General features: G+C 34.6%; 1 protein-coding gene across 10 annotated transcripts in view; it reads left to right on the forward strand.

Moving 5' to 3' along the window:
* The window catches only part of LOC143246523 (receptor-type tyrosine-protein phosphatase mu-like), a 110,521-nt gene that overhangs the window by 40,339 nt on the left and 50,709 nt on the right, over positions 1 to 19,473 (forward strand). For all 10 annotated transcript variants that reach the window (XR_013026019.1, XR_013026020.1, XR_013026018.1 and 7 more), the window contains 7 exons: positions 1,586 to 1,882; positions 2,864 to 3,114; positions 6,021 to 6,096; positions 10,001 to 10,107; positions 13,063 to 13,261; positions 14,331 to 14,427; positions 15,367 to 15,619. Coding sequence is in view for 6 of the 10 variants with exons in the window: in XM_076493379.1 (XP_076349494.1) it covers positions 1,586 to 1,882; positions 2,864 to 3,114; positions 6,021 to 6,096; positions 10,001 to 10,107; positions 13,063 to 13,261; positions 14,331 to 14,427; positions 15,367 to 15,619 (1,280 nt within the window). In the remaining 4 variants the exon portion in view is untranslated. The remainder of the gene's footprint in view (positions 1 to 1,585; positions 1,883 to 2,863; positions 3,115 to 6,020; positions 6,097 to 10,000; positions 10,108 to 13,062; positions 13,262 to 14,330; positions 14,428 to 15,366; positions 15,620 to 19,473) is intronic.

Consider the following 19,473-nt stretch of genomic DNA (forward strand, 5'->3'; position numbering starts at 1 on the left):
TTTAAATTACATTACATTTAGCTACTTTTGTTGAAGCCTATAACATATTTCGTAATTATATTTATGATGCAACATTCCATTTTAAGCTTTAAGCAATCCAGTGCGAAAATTAGCAGAGGCTGATTTAACATCTTTACGTCGATGGGGAGACGCGAGACTAGTGCCCTCTGGAATCCTCGCTTATAATAGAACTGGAGGTTATTTTTGACAAAAAAAGTAACTAATATATCGGAATGTGTAGGATTGTATGTTAGAATTGCATGTGTTATTAATATACCCAATGATATGCAGGTTAACCTTATTGATTTTTATTTAAAATATCAATTACATGTACTCGAAACAGTTTGTTCTTTAATGTACTTTTCATTAAAAGTTAATTTTGGCGTAATTTCTTTTCTTCATGTTATTAATTTCTAATCAACATTTCAAGCTAATTCTGCGTAATTATAGGCTTACTTACTTAAAATAATGATTATTTATATTTTATCATAAGGGCCTACAAACTGTAATCAATACTTGAAAATATAATGATATAAGTTTGAAGTTATGCTTAGCCTAGTTTCTTAGCTCAGTTACCAGAGTGGACTATTTTCACTGAGTTTGCTGTGAGATCACTGATTACCAATGGGAAGAGGAGTCGTAATTATTTCTATACCCTTCCATTAATTTTTTTTTTCCTGCCTTTAACAGTATGTACAATCTTGTTGCATGTTATGGAGAAATATTATAGGTATCGTGCGTAATTCTTATAATTTTATTGAGACAAAAACCCTAAAATTCTTGTAATAATCATCAAAGAATCTATAGTTTTAACTATGCTGTTCTTATTATGAAGATACACATTATCCAGGAAGTCATAAACATCATTGTATTACTAGTATATAAACTTTGATATCAGAATTCTTCTTCGATCATATTTCGGATGCTTTGTTTTTATTCTATATAGAAATATTTTAAGCTTTTGATATTGTATGAATGATGCAATCCTCCGTTGGTTGAGTGGTAAGTTTTCGGATTTAGAATTCTAAAATCAGCGCTTCGATTCCTCTCGGTGAACTCAGCAGATAGTCTAATGTGGCTTTGCTATAAAAACACACACACACACACTAATGATGTAAGTAGATATCAGCTTCTCTGATACAGTAACTGTAAATTGATTGGTGTTAGTTCTTTAAAAGGGTTACGCTTTACGTGATATTAATAATCAGCTAATTATAAAAGACGTTTCATATTTTTTGAGCCATGAAACAAGTTAGTTATATTTTCATAATTTAAAAACAACTTGTACAAATGCTACGGAAATGTATAAGTTTCCATTTTTCTACATTTTTGACAGAGTGTATCAGTAATAATGTTCAAATATATCACCTTGAACATGTCAGTAAGTAAACGTTTTTTTAAAGTACATAGTATGAGCCTACTATTTATAAATATATTTTTAAGCAGACTATTAGCTACATCGGTTTTTTTCTGTTTATAAAAAATAAAGTTTTAACTGTAAGTGAATTTTTTATGTCAATTGTAAAGTAGTTTTTATTGACGTAATATTTGGCAGTTTTTGTCTTAAAAATACTCTATTTTGTAGTTCCTGCAGGTAGACCCACAAAACTTCAAGTAAAATCGAGAACAGATACACAGCTGAGGATTTCATGGGATAAACCGAAATGTGAGCTTACGAATGGTAGAATCACTGGTTTCTCGGTTATTTATCAGGGTATCGAAGACTGGGACTCTGAAATCAGGAGACAAAGCGTCAGATATCAAAGTTTAACCATAAGTGCTCTTACCCCCTATACAACGTACAAAATTATGGTGGAAGCCGCAACAACAGTTGGAGTTAGTAATGTGTCGGCGGAAGTAAATGCCACAACAGAAGCTGCAGGTGAGAATAACAACCTGTTGGTGTTCACACAGAATGTTATTGTTCTGTAATTATCCAGAGGGTAGCGGTTCGAAAGTTAATAATTAATTTGACAGTTTGTATTTATTTTATGTAAAGTACTAAAAAAAACACACGAAATGTTTAAAAATGAAAGGTTTCTTCAACGTCTTCACTATATTCTCTATATTTTAGTAATTTATCAAGATTCAACCTCATAATATGATTTCTAAGTTGAGAATAACTTTCAGTTGAAGTCTTCGAGTGTGTGTAAAGTATTTCAACATATTTTCAATTTGTTATGTTGATTTTGTAACTTCAAAGGGCCTGACACGGTTTGTGGTTAGGGGGCTCTCGACTCTTAGGTGTGAATCCTCGTCCGTGAACGTGTTTGTTCTTTCATCTGTGGCGGCATTATAATGCTACGCTCAATCCCACTTTTCCTTGGCGGCAGATAGTGTTGACTAGCTGCCTTCTCTCTAGTCTGTAACTTCTAAATTAGGGAGGGTATTCAGTGATAGCCCTCGAGTAGTTTTGCACGAAATTTAAAACAAACACAACCATAATTTCCACAGTTGCCCCCCCTCTCAGTGGCACAGCAATATGTCAGCAGATTTACACTGCTAGAAAACGAGTACAGATACCCCAGTTGTGTATTTTTGTGTTTAATTCCAATCAATCAATAAATTAGTTTCCACAGATAATTAAAACTAAATCAACAGGAGACAAGAAAAGTTGGTTAATAATTAAAAATATATTAGATAGATAATAATGACAGTAATAAAACTCAGTATTTAACGAAATTATTATTTCAAATAAATAATTACCTTGTGAATAAAATAACGCTGATATAACAATTTGTGGGTTGATCATTATTAATAAAGAAAGATACTTCTGGAATAACCTGATAACGTTTGTCTTACGTTTGAGTGTCTGAGTTATGTTTTCCTTTCCTTGAGTGTGTGTCTGAATATTTATTTTCAGATCCTCCTTCTCCACGTAATCTAACAGTATACAGCAGTCTGCCTTATGAGCTATATATCAGATGGATGCCACCTTATCCTCCTAAAGGAGAACTTAAAACGTACAGGATATTTTATCAATGCAGAGCGTGTAATTCAATATGCAAAAAACTGGTTTGTGCTAGTCATGTTATTTGTGAAAACCCCTACTATGAGGAATACCACTGTTATACGATTAAAAAACTTAAGCCGAATTACAAGTATGAAATCAAGGTAAGATGTTTATTTATGGAAAATAAGTAATACAATACAAATGTTTTAGATTTGTATTTCCGTTAACATGTACAACAACTTGCAATAATAATAATAATTTGGACACATCTATAAATAAATGCATTTGGAAGAGAAATTAAAGCTTTTAGCTTCTTTCCTAGACATGAATTCGATGGATAACTTGTAGGAGCATTTAGACCATGTTGGAATTTAAAAAAAACTATCACACGAATATAGAACAAGGTGGTTCAATATCAAGCATCTAGACCGTGTCGAAATTGAAAGAACCTCTCACACGAATATAAACCAAAGTGGTTCAACATCTTTTCTGTTTGTTGTCAAACAGAATACAGGCTTTTTACATTACAAATGTTGTTTCCACTGGCATTAATACTATTGCTTTAATACTTGTCTTTATTAACCATTTTCCGCCCGAAATTATTATCTTGTAATGTATAATGGGTCAGTGTGACAACATTATTACAGCAAGGCTCTGTAACTATACAGTAGTGGCAAGCCTCTGTAACTTCTATCTCTGACAATCGGGAGATAACAGAACAGAAAACATGTGTTGTATTGTATAATAATTAATTAATTAACAATACTTGGTCTACTTATAATACGTTTGAATTATCTTAACTAAACTAAATTCGAAATATCATTCGAAAATGTTTGGGGCTTATTTATTAAAATGTGCAGATAAATAACTTGCACAAGGGTGTAGATAAAGATGAAAATAAAGAAGAAATGTGAATAAGTTTAAGCCAAAGCTGAAACAAGTATATCAGCGTCATGGATTTTCTTGATGTGTAATTGGCATTATTGTAACACCTTTGTTGGTCTTTTAAAAGCTGTGATGTATGTTTGTGTCCACCGTAAGGAATAAAACTCGATATTTGCGTTGTACATCCATAAACTTATCGCTGAATCACCGAGAGACTTATCTATATCTATATATATATATTAGTCAGAAGATATCTGTCTGTGACGCTCTGTATCTCCTGAAGAGTTAACCGCAGACAACACTATGTAACACAAATTTTGTTCCTGGATAGTGTATGTTATTTCCTGATTGCTTATGTTGTAAAAGTACAGAAAATGGCCATTATTCCCTTTAAACTTTGCTTTTGTGACCTGGATAATGAAATTTAGAAATTAACCTATTTTCTCTGTAAAAACGGGCAAATTTGCACATTTTCATTTACATAAGGTCTGAATAAAACAACATATGAATTAAGATTTACATGTATTTATACTAAAGTTTTACAAAAATGTTTAGAAGTGAGTAGTTTTTCGAGATTTGCGACTGTAATGTAGATCGCTTTCACGTATCAGCCCCCAAATATAGTCTCCCATCATATTTTTGTTATACGTTCCCAGGTCACAAAAGCAAAGTTTGAAGAGAAAGATAGATTTTTTCCATAAGCAATTGGAAATAACATTTTCTGTCCAGAAACGAGAAAAAGTAAAAATTTTGTTGCATAGTGTAATATGTATCTCAAAATGCTTCTGAAAATATATTAATTATTTGCAGTTCCCAAAATTTCTTTTCGACATCAACATTTAATTCGTCGATAAATTGAAATAAGTATTTCGAAGATAGGAGTAAAAACGGAAATTTATTTTAATTGAGCTGTAAAAATCCACTTTGACACTTCTTATAGAAATGCCAACTTTGGAAAAGCGTTTTCGTCGGTTGCGTCTCTTTCTTACACTCAGTAAAACGACAAGGAAGGGTGGCATCCAGCAGAAAAATTCTCCATTACTACGCAGCGAATCTGAGTGCACACATTGCATGAAAATCCAAACATTTTTGGCAATAATAGATTTCAGTCAGTCTCCTTTTATTAAACGCAAATGTTCTGCAATTTTTGTCATTGAAATAACACATGAAATGACAAAAGATGATTGTAAACGATCCACTAAACAATCATGTTGAAAATACGCTCTGATTCAAGGAATTGCGTTAACTGCATATTTTATATTTATTCGTTACTGTTAATAGTAAAATAAACATTGGGTTATTTTAACTGGCTTCTGCTTGCATGTATACATTTTGACTTGAAGAGATAATAAATTAGACTTTTATTTTTCTGATTGATAAACACGATAATTATTAATTACAATGATAACGTTTAACGTTAAAATAAGTCTTCTATCTAGTGGCTCAGCGGCACGTACGAAGGCTTATATTGCTAAAATGCAGGTTTCAGTACCCTTAGTGAGAGTTCCCCGCTGATACAGCGGTAAGTCTACGGATTTACAACGCTAATATCAGGGGTTCTGTTCCTCTCGGTGGACTCAACAGATAGCCCGATCTAGCTTTGCTCTAAGGAAACACATACACACACACACCCGTGGTGATCACAGCGTATATAGATCATCGTGTAGATGATTGTGTAATAACATATAGATTAAAAAAAACTGTAATATTTTATGTCGTAATATTCTTAATCCATTATTAGTTTAAAAATCACTAGTTAAGTTAATAATTCACCTAACCGGTAGTTTAAAAAAATATTTCAATTTTCAGTTTACTTTACTTAAAAACACGGCCCGGGATGGCCAGGTGGGTTAAGGAGTGCGACTCGTATTCTGAGGGTCGCGGGTTCGCATTCCCGTCGCACCAAACATGCTCGCCCTTTCAGCCGTAGGGGTATTATAATTTGACGGTCATTCCCACTATTCGTCGGTAAAAGAGTAGCCCAAGAGTTGGCGTTGGGTGGTGATGACTACCTAGCTGCTAGTCAAAAAACAAACAAACAAAACAAACTTAAAAACACATTTTTCGTGAACAGACAAAATCAGCTTTTATAATTGATGGTCTTACTTTTTCGTTTAGTTTGCATATAAATTCAGAAATTACATCGTTTTACTTGATAATACGTCACAGTGTATATTAACAGGTCAAAGCTTATAATAGAAACTTGCTGCATGGAAGTGATTGGAGCAACACAGAGACGGCCGAAACGCGAGAATCCGGTAAGTGACCTCTAAACTCAATATTTATGTTTATTTTCACTTTTTATATGTTTTTATTTGTAAATCTTAGCAGTATCACAAACTGTAAATTGTAATAGTGTATTGAATTTTATGATTGCGTTAGCACACGTACACCCAGTTATTCTTTACGTAAGGCCCGACACGGCCACGCGTGTTAAGGCGTGCGACTCTTAATCTGAGGGTCGCTGGTTCGCATACCGGTCGCGCCAAACATGCTCGCCCTTTCAGCCGTTGGGGCGTTATAATGTGACGGTCAATCCCACTATTCGTTGGTAAAAGAGTAGCCCAAGAGTTGGCGGTGGGTGGTGATGACTAGCTGCCTTCCCTCTAGTCTTACACTGCTAAATTAGGGACGGCTGACACAGATAGCCCTCGAGTAGCTTTGTGCGAAATTCCAAAACAAACAATTCTTTATGTAAAGGGTAAGCGCAATGAATGGGCATCATCAATGATAATTAGAAGAATGTTTAATATTATTCACAATTATTCTATACTTTAATTACTTTTTACATACCTTAAAACGAACAAGTACAATAATTCATTATATCTACGTTTTCGGACAACATCTTCTAGACTCAACTAAAACTATTAATAAATGATATAAAAAAATTTAAAAGTCAACCCTTATCATTCATAAACTTATCGAATCTCTGTCACACCAAACGTGCTCGCACTTTCAGCCATGGGAGCATTATAATGTGACGGTCAACCCCACTATGGTGGTTAAGACACTCGACTCGTAATCTGAGAGTCATGGGTTCAAATACCCATCGCACCAAATATGCTCGTCTTTTTGTTGGTAAAAGAGTAGCTCAAGAGTTGGCGGTGGGTGGTGATGACTAGCTGCCTTCCCTCTGGTCTTACACTGATAAATTAGGGACGGCTAGCGCAGATAGTCCTCGTATAGCTTTGCCCAAACTTCAAACCAAACCATAAATTTATCAAACGTTTTCTTATACTCGCTTAGATTTACTGCCTCAACATCTGAAAGCCATTTCAAAGGTCAACCACCCTATTAGAAAATCGAAACATTTTAGCTGAAGATTACTCCTAACCTATTAAAATTTACAGTCATGTTGCCCTAGTCCTACTATTCTCACTGTTAAATTCCCAGTGCCACAGCGGTATGTCTGTAGACTTACATCGCTGGAAACTGGGTTTCGATACCCGTGGTGAGCAGAGAGCCCTCCTCTAATACAGCAGTATGTCTACGGTCTAAAACGCTAAAATTAGGTGTTCGATTCCCCTCGGTGGGTTCAGCAGATAGCCCAATGTGGCTTTGCTATAAAAAAACCTACACACTCACTGTTAAATATGCAAAAATATGATACATTAACACTATCAACTCCCTTTACAATCTTAAACATCCCAGTCAGGTGTGACTTTTTTTTCCAAGATAAAACAGTATTAGAGATTTGAACCTCTCCTTATATGACAACCATTCCATCTCACGCACCATTCTAAGATCCCTTATTTGAGCCCTTTCCAACAATTCAATGCCTTTTTTGTGGTAAGGAGCCAGTACTGAACACAATATTACAAATGTGGTCTAATCAATGACCTACACAATGAAATTACGACCTCTTTAGACTTGTATTCAATATTTCTGTAGATATAACCTGAACTCCTACCACGAGCAACAACATCACACTTTTTAGATGGTATAAGAGACTGATCAACAATTACATCAAGATTTCTCTCATTCATTCTCCTCCAAATAATACTTATAATGACCGGCTTTATTTTATAAACCAGTTGAGGGTTACATTTGTTCAGTAGTCACCCTAAAGGCGGCAAACAATTCAAACCTCTTTCTTATTGGTGTGATAACGAACGAATTAACAAAGTGTTAAAAGAAGCAAAGGTTATTTGAAATAGTAAAGGTTGCTGTGAGTAGTTTGAGACATCAGGAAAACAAACAATTGTGAACCATTTTCAAAAGGATCTTTGGGTCATAATCCTGTATGTTAATTTTCAAAACAACCACGTTATACTATCCTTAAAATAAAACACAATGATAGTTAAAATTAATTTCATCAGGACCTAAGTATGATAAAGTCAGTTCTTGCATGTTTGAAATAAATTGTTGTTGTTTAAAATTAAGCACAAAGCTACAAGATGGGCTATCTGTGCTCTGCCCACCACGGTATCGAAACCTGGATTCTTGCGTTGTAAGTCCGCAGACATACCGCTGAGCCACTGGGCGGCTTGAAATAAATAACTTAGGTTGTAAGAACCTTCCCCTTTTACTTGTCCTGAGGGAGAATTTAAGATCCTGACCTTGTGTGTTTTGATTCAACGGGTCTTTATTGTTTGTTATTAAGCATAAGGATACACAAAGGGCTATCTGTGCTCTGCCAACTGCGAGAATCAAAACCCGGCTTCCACCAGTGTAAGTGCGCACACGTACCACTGTGCTACTGAGGGGAGGCTTAACAGTTTATATTCATTTTGTAATTCTTATATGATACGCTTCAGTATATATGCAATTGTATTGTTGTATATATTAATATACTCTTCAGAAAAAGAAACGCAAATGGGATATTTTTTTTAATTTTAAAGAGAAATATATGTAATAACGTTACAAGCTCAGAGTATGTGATGTTACACGTGTTAAGGCACTGATTGTCAGACCAAAATGACAATAAAAGTTGTGCACTTTGAAAACGGAGGAAAACATCGGATGTTTCGCCAAAACGCATTCGTGTCCAATAAATTTGTTTGAGAGATCTGCATGTTCTGCAAGTGCAACATGTGCAAAATCCCTATAAAAGTGACGGGTTCTCGGTTTCCATAGCTCAGTGTTAAGCCACCGACACGCAATACAGTTACGCCAAGACTGACAGAATCACAACGCAACAACGCCATTGGTCGCTTGGAAGCAGGCGAATCTTGATCAGATGTTGCCAGAGCTGTGAATGTCCACCCAAGCACCATTACAAGGCTATGGAATCGTCACCAACAACATGGATCAACTCGTGACCGTCCACGATCTGGCAGACCTCGTGTGACCACGCCCGCACAAGATTGCTACATCCGGTTACGTCACCTTCGGGATAGGACCACCACTGCGACGTCTACTGCCTCAACCATACCAGGGCTGCATAGGATTTCCGGTCAGACCGTACGCAACCGTCTACGAGATTCTTAGGCCCCATGTGCAACCCATCATGGTGAACGTCAACGACGTTTTTCAACATGACAACGCCCGTCCTCACACAGCCCGACTCACCACTGTTTTTTTTGAGACACCACAACATCAACGTTCTTCCCTGGCCCTCCAGATCACCAGATTAAAACCCCATCGAACATCTTTGGGACGAGTTGGACAGACGTCTGGGACGGTGACAACCTCAACCGCAGACTCTACCTCAGCTTGCAGCAGCTTTGCAGGCTGAGTGGACAGGCATTCCACAGGATATGATTCGTCATCTCATCGCTTCCATAGGCAGGAGATGCTAAGCAGTTATTGATGTTCACGGGGGGCATACTTGTTATTGACGTTGAGTGACGTTAAACTTCAACTAGTGAGCGTGGACTTCGCCTTTGCAGGCTTTGGATGTTCAGCAGTGAATGTGCAAAGTTTCACACATGTCATACAGAACTACCCGGAATAAACTTGTTAAAAATTTGTATCATATTTTGCCTTTTGCGTTTTTTATTTGAAAAGTATATATATATATATTGTATCTTGTTGCGTTTCGAGAAGTGATCATCATTTGGGTTTTTTACGAGATGTTTATATTTATAAAAATGAAATTTTACTTTAATGATCAACAAAAAGTTAGATATGTATAAATAGTCAAGTTTTTTTGTTTTGCTTTTATGCACTAACAAACGATGTTACAATAAAGTAAAGTCAAAGAAACACATATTTTTGCAGTTCCTAGTGCCCCGACCAACGTGCGTGTTCTTGAGAGAGGTGAAACATTTATAACTGTTTCTTGGCAAGGACCATTTCAAAGTAATGGAAACCTTACGAAATATAGGGTGAGTGATTAGTAAATAGTGTATTTTGCAACACGGACAACTTGAAAGTGTACTCGAGGGAAAGACTAACTCTAACTTATATCAATGTTTAAGATAAATGTATATAAATTAAGTCTTTCGAGATTTTACTGGAGATTTGTAAGAAACTAATTATGTATGATTTTGCTAGTTAAAAATAAACCATGAAAGAGAAAATAACTTTACATTAAGCTTACTGAACCACTTGAAAGTTCCGTTTTGGTTACTGCTTTCCAGCAATGCTTTCGTTTAAATGGAACCGTTATGACTTACGAGAAGAAGACAAATATAAAGTGTAAGATGACACTGTTATTAATTCCGATCTTATTAAATTATTTTACTTTTTACACACAAGAGTTTTACTGACCTAACATCATGAGATTGAGCCAACCTATCGACAAAACCGAGAATCATGCCACTTGAGTCTGAAGCAAGCAACAAAGTTTGCCACTTGTGGAATTACTATTCAGTACTCAGTTTTTTGTACAAATAAATGTTTAATAATGATTTGATATGCAAAGAAAAAATGTATTACCATAAGTGACTTTCAGAAACATCGTGGACAAGAAACGGAAGTTAGAATGCAACCCAAAAGTTTATTTTAATAACAGTAGACGATGATGGTTGAGAATACGTTACAATATAAAGTAGTCCTACTTATGGATATATTTTAAGAAAAAATTTCCAAATTAATTCGTATACAGATGTATTTAATCTTTTTCGAATCGTATTTATGTACTCCGTACTATATGAAGTATTTTGTTGTTGTTTTGCTTTCTTCACTTAATATTTTCTTTTGATCATGGCCACTTTTTCACTTAGTATTTTCTTCTGATCATGGCCAGTATTTTCTTCTGATATTTTCACTTCTGATCATGGCATACTTTTTTATGGCAACTTTTTCACTTAGTATTTTCTTTTGATCATGGCAACTTTTTCACTTAGTATTTTCTTCTGATCATGGCCACTTTTTCACTTGATATTTTCTTTTGATCATGGCAACTTTTTCACTTAGTATTTTCTTCTGATCATGGCAACTTTTTCACTTGATATTTTCTTTTGATCATGGCAACATTTTTCACTTAATATTTTCTTTTGATCATGGCAACTTTTTCATTTAGTATTTTCTTCTGGTCATGGCAACTTTGTCACTTAGTATTTTCTTCTGATCATGACCACTTTTTCACTTGATATTTTCTTCTGATCATGGCAACTTTTTCACTTAATATTTTCTTTTGATCATGGCAACTTTTTCACTTAGTATTTTCTTCTGATCATGGCAACTTTTTCACTTAGTATTTTCTTCTGATCATGGCAACTTTTTCACTTAATATTTTCTTCTGATCATGGCAACTTTTTGTTGTTAAAATTTGCATCTCGTGTGATAACTTATTCCTTCCACATAATTACTAAGGCACTGATTTTTTGTTTCTTTACGTAATATATTCTCTCTACAACACTAATTACATAGGCGTCTCCAGGATTTTCATAAGGATATTCTTTTTCTGTACGTGGTGCATCTTTCTTAGATATGTGTACAAGTATATACAGAGAGTTGAATACGTTATATTAAAAAATTTAGAACCTCACAACGACATTATAGTCCACGTCGCCACGTCTGTTGATGCTCTGTCCAATGGTTATAAATTTTGACAATAACCTTATTGACCAAAGCACATAATCTGTTGTACTGGGATGACGGTTTCCGAATACCCGTTTCAACATTTCTATCGCACAGTAATTCTAAGGCTTTACGTTTTCGAATGGAATAATATTTATCCGTTTTATTATCCAGCTGTACGAAGTACGAGAAAGTTGAACTCATGTGTCGTTGAAACCACTTGTGGACACATGATCTGTGCCGTTTTTCCGGAAGAAGATCTTTCTTGTTTAAATTCCGTACTCTTGCCTAGTTCACGATGACGGCGTTTACTACTGACCTTTGTGTTTGCGAATTTTTCACTGTTACCCCGGCACGGCCTTTTGCTTAACAGGACTAGGATACGACTTGTTGTAGGTCTGGTTTTGAAAAACCCTGGGTTCCGAAGTTGATTCACATTACTTTGTTTTCTAAGGAGTATTCCGTCTTGGAAATTATAAATCTCGGATCTGACCACCTCCTTAAGATCTAAGCGAATCAATATTTTGAAGCTTAAATAACTGTTAAAAAAGCAATTAATTTTCGTTAACTTTGCACAACCTACGAAACACCTATCATTGTATTGGCTGTGTTGGAGCGCGACTTGTATATAGATACAATGACAAATTTGCACGTGTTACGACGAGAGTTCCATTATAAGCAAGTTATGTTGCAATGCAACAAATATTCATATAAGTTTCAAAAATAAATTGGTTACTATCCACTGATTACTGAATTGAAGTTCACGTGTACGTTACGATTATACGTATATGAAGGTGTTTGTTTCCAACTACACCAAGGACGCCTCTGAGTTTCCTGTCAGTTAAATGCATTCTTTTTCTTTTCTCCTGTTCACTTTTTTCTTACATAACCCACTGATATCCATTATGTCCTATTTTGCCACCACAGCAACATGACACGCATCTGTCTTATCAGGAAGATTAGACTGCTGTCATATTTATCCACTTTATAAAATAATATTTATTGATAACAGATATTTATGGTGTAAGGCATATTTCATGACAGCTCAAAAAATGGCTGGTCAGTTTATGATAAGCACTTGTATTTAGCATTATACATAGTTAACTGAGTTTACATTAAATGTAAGCTCTGTAAAGGTTGATTTCAATAGATGACTTCTTTACGTATATGATGAAAATCAGAATAAATTGTTTTATATAAACCATGTAACTGATCTAAGAATATAATATTCCTGTTATAATATAATAATCCTGTTATAATATAATATTCCTGTTGTAATATAATAATCCTGTTATAATATAATATTCCTGTTACAGTTGAACATAACAGCCACAGATTCTTTCAACAGTGACGTGATAGGAAAATTTAGATCCTCAGAAGTAGATGTCGTCAAAAACAACACACACACGTTTATCGACTTGTATCCAGGGTCGACGTATGAGTTGACAATAGAAGCCAGCACAAGAATAGGATTCGGTCCGCCCCTAATTGAAAAACATACTACACGAGTTTCAGGTATTTTAAATATCATCTCTTTTGTGTTCTACATATAAAAAAAAAAGAGATATATACATGCGTGTTGTAAATAAACAACTATATTATTACCTCTAAAATTGAAGGATAGTTCTGAGTGCTAAAACCTACAATTACTGAAACTATCAGTTATTTTTCACACCAAACCACAAATTAAGTTCAGGAAATTCAAATCGTTACGTTTATGACACATCTTAATCTTCAGTATCATGCTGCTTAGATATGTTTATTTATTTGTTGGGCCCCGCATGGCCAAGCGTGTTAAGGTGTGCGACTCGTAATCTGAAGGTCGCGGGTTCGCATCCCGTTCGCGCCAAACATGCTCGCACTTTCAGTCGTGGGGGCGTTATAATGTGACGGTCAATCCAACTATTCGTTGGTAAAAGAGTAGCCCAACAGTTGACAGTGGGTGGTGATGACTAGCTGCTTTCCCTCTAGTCTTACACTACTAAATTAGGGACGGCTAGCACAGATAGCCCTCGAGTAGCTTTGTGCGAAATTCAAAACAAAATTTATTTGTTTGTTTTCGAGCAGAGTCACATTGAGGGAGAGGTGTTAGTATCTGCTATACCTACGACGGAGAATCCAACCTACGATTTCAGTGTTGCAACTCTTTAAATTTATCCATGTAAGTCCCACCAGGGAACCTAAATATTTCCAGTATAGATCAGGCTCGATGTTATTAATACAGATAAAATGTAAATATATTTGTGTTATTGATGACTTTCTCCATATTATGTTTAAGACAATGCAGCCTATTCGGTCCAACTAAAGAAATGCAACACCTGGCGGTGGATGGGGTAACTAGTTGCCTTTTGTCTATCATGTCTCCACCTAAACGTGGTCAGAGCTGTTAGTCTTCGTGCAGCTTTGCGCGAAATTCAAAAACAAAGAAATAAATAATCTTGTCATCAGAGCCATTAAATATCTAAATGTTAACTATAGTGATTTTTATTCTAATGTTTTTTTTAAATTTGAAATTACTTTCTAAAGCGCAAACGTAATTAATGTTGTAAAGTATGCATTTAAATAACATATTTTGTGTTTTAAGTTCCAACCGAACCATCAGAACCGGAAATAATAAATGTTGGAGACACCACTGTGGAGTTGAGACTTTTTTTTGTAGAATTCCATGAAGGGCCGATTAGGTAGGTTTGAGAACATTCTTGAAACTCCACGTAAAAAAATTCGTTTTGTTTTCATTCACGCATTTTTTTCAGCAATGTGCTAGTAGCATGAACTATTAATTGGTAGACAAAAACAGTTTATTCATGTTAGTTTACCTTTCTTTAAAAAAAAAACAACTTTATCTTTTGTCGCGAACGGGAACTTTTCCACAAATTTGTGTTCTATGATTTCTGTCGAAGAAACAGTTAAGTTGACATTATGAATTTTCATAAACTAACTTAGAGTTAAAATTACCTTTTTAATAATCTTCAGTCAAACCACTAGTAGAATGCGATGACTGTTAATTTCTCTTAACGTCACTAATAAACGCTAGTAAGATCGATATTCAAAGAAGTGAATATTAAGCTACATGTTACATGATCTATAACTGGATATTGTTATTTGGAAATTTGTGATGTTTTTAAATTTTAAGTTAGTAGCATTTGGTTTTCTGATGGATCGGTTATAAACTCAATGGCTTCTAACTCTAAAATTCAAGATTCAGTTCTTGTGGTGGAGTCTTCATAAAGAGCTCAATATACAGTTTTCTGATCAACAAACACAAGTCGCCCCTAGTGGCACAGCGGAATGTTTGGGTGATAGGCAGAGCACAAATAATTCATTGTGTTGTTTTTCTGCTTAACTTCAAATAAGCAAACCAAGTATTTACCTTCATTTTTAATTTTATTCTGTATTAATTTATCTTATGTTTCGTATTTAGAAAAAAAAATATCATGACGTTAATATCTAACGTAAGAATCACTCTAATAACGATTGGTGAATTTTATTAAATGTTTAACTTTGAAGTGTCCTGATTCATTTGTTTTATGAATTATAGTAGTGACAAGGCTATATAAATGTTATAAATATTAAATGATTTTTGGTTACATTTAAAATGACGTTGTAACGATTTTGCACAGTGCTTACTTTATTGGAGTAGAAAAACAGAGTTCTTCAAAACGTCATAAACGACACGTCAGAAACATGATGAGTGGTTACAATTCATCAGAAGAAGGAAATTTATACTACACCACTGGAAAATTTAAACCAGAGGAAGTACAACATAATTTTACCGTTGGTGATGGTAAAAGCTACGGGGGGTTCTTCAATGCACCACTAAAGACGGGAGAAAATTACATATTTGGATTTGGTGTGTTGAGTAATTTTAGCGGGGTAAGTTTAAGGATGTAATTCGTGCTTTAGTGTAATGCGTTGTTATTTAGGTAAAGTATTTATTATAAGGATATAATTCGTGCTTTAGTGTAATGCGTTGTTATTTAGGTAAAGTATTTATTATAAGGATATAATTCGTGCTTTAGTGTAATGCGTTGTTATTTAGGTAAAGTATTTATTATAAGGATATAATTCGTGCTTTTGTGTAATGCGTTGTTATTTAGGTAAAGTATTTATTATAAGGATATAATTCGTGCTTTAGTGTTATTTAGGTAAAGTATTTATTATAAGGATATAATTCGTGCTTTAGTGTAATGCGTTGTTATTTAGGTAAAGTATTTATTATAAGGATATAATTCGTGCTTTAGTGTAATGCGTTGTTATTTAGGTAAAGTATTTATTATAAGCATTTGTTTTGGATCTGTTAAGTAGTTATTTAAAACACATAGGCATATTTAAGCTCTTAACTTGGTTCTACAATTTTCTAATCTCAGTTTTATTTATATCAGTTCGGAATAACAGAAAATCTCATATTACTGTTCGAGATTTATAGTTGTGGAAAAGTGACAAAATTAAACATCTGACTTTCATATAAGTCCTCGTCAAATATACGATTAATACAGATTGAAAAGCAGTCTGGAAGTTGTTTTTTTATACACATTATTGGGTTGTACCTAATTCAGTGGACTAAATTTAGGAGGTTCATCCAATTGGACTACACCGTAGTTTCAGGTTTAGGGTATCGGAAGCCATCCGTCAAATAGTGCAATTATACATCAGATTATCTATTTCGTATAGCAAATAACACTTTGGTCAATGTACATCCAGAATGAACCAATGCTGCCTGACAAACATTAGTTTAGGCACTCAGTCAAGAACTTCTATAAACGTGTTTATTAGAAGAGAAATTCAAATCACCAGTCAAACCTATGTACCGCACCACTTTAATGATTTATATGACACTACACATGTTAAAACACTAGTTATATCTTTTAATCGTCCTTTAGTAGTACCTGTAGTTGTTATTTTGCAACAGTTAACTGTACAAGTCACTAGTTAGGCCACATTTGGAGTATGTGTTCATTCCGTATTGGGCATCTTACCCTGGAAAATACCTTGAACTGTTGAAAACATTCAGAGAAGGTTTGCTGGAGTGGTGCCTGCGATGGAGAAACTATCATACAAGATGGAAATCTCTGATACTGTTTTCTCTTTTACAAAAAAAAAAAAGTTAGGGGAATATGATTGAGGTGTTTATGATTATAACGGGAATTAATAGTGTTGATTCATTACCTCTTTAATATTTAAAAGCGAGAACAGAAGGACTAAGAAACAGAAATGTAAATTTTATGAGGTTTAGGAGTCATTTTCTTCTAAGACAATTTTACTTTTCTAAGAAGGAGGTTAACGTTCGAGTTGAGGGCGTGATAAATTTAAATGAGTTTAAAACAAAGCTTGATAATTATATGAACGATAGGGGTTGGCTCTAAGATTTATCTTACTTTATTTAATTATTTGACAGTTTTATAACAATTTAGAGGATGGGACAGCTGAGATGTACCAAAAGGTCTCTTGTTATCTCTAAATATTATGCTATGTTAAAAATAAACCTTCATCTTGGGATTTTAGATTAATTCAAACAAAAAATAAATATGGTTATTAATACACTGTATTCATAATATTGAAAAAAAGGCCGTGGCATGGCCAGGTGGGTTAAGGCGTTCGACTCGTAATCCGAGGGTCGCGGGTTCGAATCCCCGTCGCATCAAACATGCTTGCACTTTCGGCCGTGGAGGCGTTATAATGTGATGATCAATCCCATTATTCGTTGGTAAAAGAGTAGTCCAAGAGTTGGCGGTGGGTGGTAATGACTAGCTGCCTTCTCTCTAATCTTACATTGCAAAATTAGGGACAGCTAGCGCAGATAGCCCTCGTGTAGCTTTGCGCCAAATTCAAAAACCAAACCAAACTGATATTGAAAAATCATTATAGTTGAAGATTACCATACTACATGACCTATTTAATTTGACCAATGAAAAGACAATTCTCTCCCTGAAAGTAGTCCTTATAGTCCTTATGGCTATTTAAATAAAGCAACATTTCAAGAAATCTTGAATTTTAGAAATAAAGGTCTTCAACTGATTACAATAAAACGTTTGTTCTGGTAAGGCGATATCGATTGACTCTATGAACATGATAAGAACAGTGAATACAGTACATGTCTATAATAGTGAGGGAAGTACATGATAAGAACAGTGAATACAGTACATGTCTATAATAGTGAGGGAAGTACATGATAAGAACAGTGAATACAGTACATGCTATAATAGTGAGGGAAGTACATGATAAGAACAGTGAATACAGTACATGCTATAATAGTGAGGGAAGTACATGATAAGAACAGTGAATACAGTACATGCTATAATAGTGAGGGAAGTACATGATAAGAACAGTGAATACAGTACATGTCTATAATAGTGAGGGAAGATAAGAACATGATAAGAACAGTGAATACAGTACATACATGTCTATAATAATAGTGAGGGAAGTACATGATAAGAACAGTGAATACAGCACATGTGCTATAATAGTGAGGGAAGAACACATGATAAGAACAGTGAATACAGATAAGAACAGTGAATACGTCCATAATAGTGAGGGAAGTACATGATAAGAACAGTGAATACAGTACATGTCTATAATAGTGAGGGAAGTACATGATAAGAACAGTGAATACAGTACGTGCTATAATAGTGAGGGAAGTACATGATAAGAACAGTGAATACAGTATATGTCTATAATAGTGAGGGAAGTACATGATAAGAACAGTGAATACAGTACATGTCTATAATAGTGAGGGAAGTACATGATAAGAACAGTGAATACAGTAACTATAATAGTGAGGGAAGAATACAGTGAATACAACATGTCTATAATAGTGAGGGAAGTACATGATAAGAACAGTGAATACACACACGCTATAATAGTGAGGGAAGTACATGATAAGAACAGTGAATACAGCAACATGCTATAATAGTGAGGGAAGTACATGATAAGAACAGTGAATACAGTACATGCTATAATAGTGAGGGAAGTACATGATAAGAACAGTGAATACAGTACATGTCTATAATAGTGAGGGAAGTACATGATAAGAACAGTGAATACAGTACATGCTATAATAGTGAGGGAAGATAAGAACATGAATACAGTAATGCTATAATAGTGAGGGAAGTGATAAGAACAGTGAATGCTATAATAGTGAGGGAAGTACATGATAAGAACAGTGAATACAGTACATGCTATAATAGTGAGGGAAGTACATGATAAGAACAGTGAATACAGTACATGCCATAATAGTGAGGGAAGTACATGATAAGAACAGTGAATACAGTACACTGCTATAATAGTGAGGGAAGTACATGATAAGAACAGTGAATACAGTACATGCTATAATAGTGAGGGAAGTACATGATAAGAACAGTGAATGAATAATAGTGAGGGAAGTACATGATAATAACAGTGAGAATACATGCTATAATAGTGAGGGAAGTACATGATGAAAGAACAGTGAATACATAAGAACAGTGAATACAATACATGCTATAATAGTGAGGGAAGTACATGATAAGAACAGTGAATACAGTACATGCTATAATAGTGAGGGAAGTACATGATAAGAACAGTGAATACAGTACATGCTATAATAGTGAGGGAAGTACATGATAAGAACAGTGAATATGCTATAATAGTGAGGGAAGTACATGATAAGAACAGTGAATACAGTACATGCCATAATAGTGAGGGAAGTACATGATAAGAACAGTGAATAAGAACAGAATACAGTACATGCT

Source organism: Tachypleus tridentatus, chromosome 3, assembly GCF_004210375.1.
Source record: "Tachypleus tridentatus isolate NWPU-2018 chromosome 3, ASM421037v1, whole genome shotgun sequence".
NCBI lineage: Eukaryota > Metazoa > Arthropoda > Merostomata > Xiphosura > Limulidae > Tachypleus > Tachypleus tridentatus.